The sequence below is a fragment of the Vigna unguiculata genome, chromosome 11 (assembly GCF_004118075.2).
Source record: "Vigna unguiculata cultivar IT97K-499-35 chromosome 11, ASM411807v1, whole genome shotgun sequence".
NCBI lineage: Eukaryota > Viridiplantae > Streptophyta > Magnoliopsida > Fabales > Fabaceae > Vigna > Vigna unguiculata.
This window is the reverse complement of record NC_040289.1, coordinates 30,675,896-30,679,602: the sequence shown is the minus strand read 5'-3', so window position 1 is coordinate 30,679,602 and position 3,707 is coordinate 30,675,896. Positions and strand designations below refer to the sequence as shown.

The 3,707-nt window shown below is 36.4% G+C and overlaps 1 protein-coding gene across 1 annotated transcript; it reads left to right on the top strand.

Annotated features, from left to right (window-relative positions):
• Positions 1-1,327: 1,327 nt before the first annotated feature.
• LOC114169124 (ethylene-responsive transcription factor ERF054-like) lies at positions 1,328-3,396 on the top strand. Its single transcript, XM_028054157.1, has one exon. The coding sequence runs from the start codon at positions 1,998-2,000 to the stop codon at positions 3,264-3,266; it is 1,269 nt and encodes a 422-aa protein (XP_027909958.1). The 5' UTR covers positions 1,328-1,997; the 3' UTR covers positions 3,267-3,396.
• Positions 3,397-3,707: the final 311 nt, after the last annotated feature.

Here is a 3,707-nt window from a genome sequence, read left to right as displayed (position 1 = left end):
AAATAAATAAATTTTATAGTATAGTTATCGATTGTAATTAATAATTGAAATTGTTATAGTTTGAATCCATAAAATAGGTTTAATTAGAAATTTGACTTGTTGGTTTCAAAATAATCTAGGAGAAGTTACATTTATCTCGTATACTGTGATACTAAATAGTAAATATATTTTCTCTAATTTTAAAATAGATATTTTCTATAAGATTCATATCTTCTTTAATTTTTAAATAAATTTTCAATTTCGTTGTATTTTTAATAGATGATATTCACTTCACTTATATTTAATAAAGTGAATTTTTTTTCTTCCTTATTTGTTTAAAAATATCATAGTTACAAAAATCTAAATAAACAACTTATGAAAATTAAAATATAAAAATACAAAAAGAAATAATATTTTATAAACACATGATAAAAATATCATAAAAATTGTCTAACTTGTATTAAATTATTAACTTTCAACATTAATTGTCTAACTTGTATATGCTTGTGATTCACCAATATTGAAATGAAATACGATGCTTGGCCATTTTTTCTATAAAAGTCAGTATAAAAATTGATTTATTATTATTATTTTAATTAGTTGACCTTCATGAGATCAAATGAGTTGACTTTTTCACTTAAAAAATTATCAACCAATAACCAATTTTTTTGTAGTGGATGAACTTGTATCATCGAAATAAATATACGAGCATAAAGTACGAAGTTATTAAAAATATTGATTAACATATAAGTTTACTCTTTTCTATTATATTTTTTTAATTTAAATAAGCAAATATTAAAAAAAAAAAAATTCTTCATCTGAATACCCCCCACAATCAAAAACTATTTCACAATTATTATTATATGACACATTTTTCATTACAAAATGAAGTTCACTTTAATCCTAACTAATCTGTATACAAAGAATGAACTCATGTTATTTAACAAGACTTGGCATAAAAATTCACTCACATAAAGTCATGAACATGTTACAAAATGAAGGAATAAAATTAGTTTTTTTTTTTTGATAAATTAAAGATTAACATTAAGCCAGTCACCATGTTATGAACTATAATGGCATTCCCTAACTTTCAATAAATGGCCAAACAAGTTTTGAAAGACATTTATACATTCACAAACGGGAATAGCATTATTAGAAACATTCCACTTCCAACATAGCAAGAACAGTGAGTTATCATATTAATATGTTTTCCCTTCTTTTCATCAAGTATCACAGAACTGCCACATTAACATGTCTTTCCTTAAGCCAGAAGTCTCTTCTAATATGAATAACTCAATAAAATTTCTTTTATTTTATTTTATTTTTTGTGTTCATGACAACAGGATTTTTAACAAAGAGAAACCACATTAACATGTGTTTGGTTCCATCTCATGTCACCTGTGTCGGACCCAGGGATGAATCCACTTGAGGGACACACTTTTAAAACTTTTCTCAATGTAGTATTCATATATACATAATTAGTATTTTCTCCACAATTCCATGGTTTTAAGATTGGAAATTGGATGAAACAGAGTGAGAAAATCCCTGTTTGGCGCACCATGGCAGTGACAGAAACAGTTAATAACTGTTTTTTCCCTCGAACCTCACAACACAACCAATGAAGTGAGGTGAGTCAGAAATTGATGTTGAAGCTAAAGAAGAAGCGCGTGGGACCCACGCAAGCCAACCAGTGACTAGACTTGTTACTGATTCTGTCTAACTTTTGCTGCATTAACTTGAAAAAGTTTGATTTCAACCCCTTTCTGCTTTCTCCCATATAAACCCCTTCCACTCCCCTGCTTTCACCACTTGCTGTTTCTTTCTCTCTTTCTCAACTCAAACCTTCACGAATCACACCCACCATCACACACTCTATCTATTTGCTTTGTCTATACACAAAAACACATTTTCACATGGGTCTTTCAAAAAGCTACCACCTTTGCCATTTTTGATTCTGATCGGAGATTAGTAAATCACACGCAATACTCCAAAATTCTGTCTTTTCTTTGGTGGTGGTCATGGCGAATAACGGTGGAAAGTCCAGCAAAGAGGGTGTTGAAGAGATCCATCATCACAAGGTGTTTGGTGAAAGTGAAGGCCAGGATTCGGAGAAAGAGAAGGGAAAGGGTGTGGATTTGAGCTCAGGGAGGAGACAGTGGAAGCCAGTTTTTGATGATGCTTCTATCTCGCAAAGGCCTCTCAAGAAAATCCGCAGCCCCGAACACCAAAGCCCCAATCATCAACCTTCTTCATCATCTTCCTCTATGCTCTCTCTCCAACCTCCGTCGTCAAGAATAGTGTTTCCTTTCGCTTTTGAAGGCTCTCAGCACCCAATGCCATCATTCCCACACTCATTCGGAACCACAAATTTGCCTCTTTTTCGCCCCCCTCTTCAGCCAACGCAACAAATGATATCGTTTGGGTCCCAACAGAACATGGGGTATCCGCAATTCCTGTCCCCAGATTCCACCATACCAAACCAACAACAGCTCCAGCAACAGCAGCAGCAGTATCAGCAGCAGCAGCAGCTTCTTCAGTATTGGAATGACGCGCTCAATTTGAGTCCAAGAGGGAGGATGATGATGATGATGATGAACCGGTCAGGGCATGAAGGGAGACCACTGTTAAGGCCTCAAGCACAGCCTTTGAATGCCACCAAGCTCTATAGGGGAGTGAGGCAACGCCATTGGGGCAAATGGGTCGCCGAAATTCGTCTCCCTCGCAATAGAACTCGCCTCTGGCTAGGAACCTTCGACACTGCCGAAGATGCTGCTATGGCTTACGATCGTGAAGCCTTTAAGCTTAGAGGAGAAAATGCTAAGCTCAATTTCCCAGAACTCTTCCTTAACAAAGATAAAGCAGAAGCATCCACACCTGCTCCTGCTTCTTCTTCCAACGAAGGTTCAACATCAACATCAAGCCAGAACACTAAGCAACCTGAGCCAGTTCCAGAAGAGACCAACACTGAGAGTGAGGACATGCCACCAACAGAGACATTAGCAGAAGAGAATGCTGAAACCGAGGAAGGAGTTTCGCAGCCTCAGGAACTGGTTTGGGGAGAGTGGTTCAATACAATTCCTGCAGGTTGGGGTCCTGGGAGTCCAGTGTGGGATGATTTGGATCACAACAATAATCTTCTTCTGCATTCACAACTTCCCTTCGTGAATCAATCTCATCAAGAATTCCATCATGATGCCGCCGCTGCTTCTTCTCAGACACAACAAGATAACAACAACACAGGACCAGGTTCTTCCTCTCCCTCTTGTCCCATGAGGCCCTTCTTCTGAATGGTTAAGATTAAAATTCATGTCTGATAGTAGATTCAGCATTCGAATCTCTTTGATTAGTCCTTCTCTTGGTTAGAATTGGAGAACTATAATAAAGTCTCATAATGAACAATTAAAGAAACTTCTTAAACCATTAGCTTTCTTTCTTCTTTCTTCTCCTGAACTGATAACTACAACCCCATCAGATATTCTATCACGGTCGGTTACTGAAGCTTCGCCACGTTCACATATGAGGACAAAACTGATAACCACACCCCACCAACTTTATTTTGTTCTTACTGGTTGCTGATATTTTGAACAGCAACCTATGAATCATGGATGTTAAAGGCGTAAAATTTTCTATTCCTGGAAAATTCTGCTGTGATTAGGCTTCGTATTTTAAATGGCCTTTCAGCATCAGACTCGTACTTGGTGGTGGGGCTTACCTTGTTCCTAGTGTTA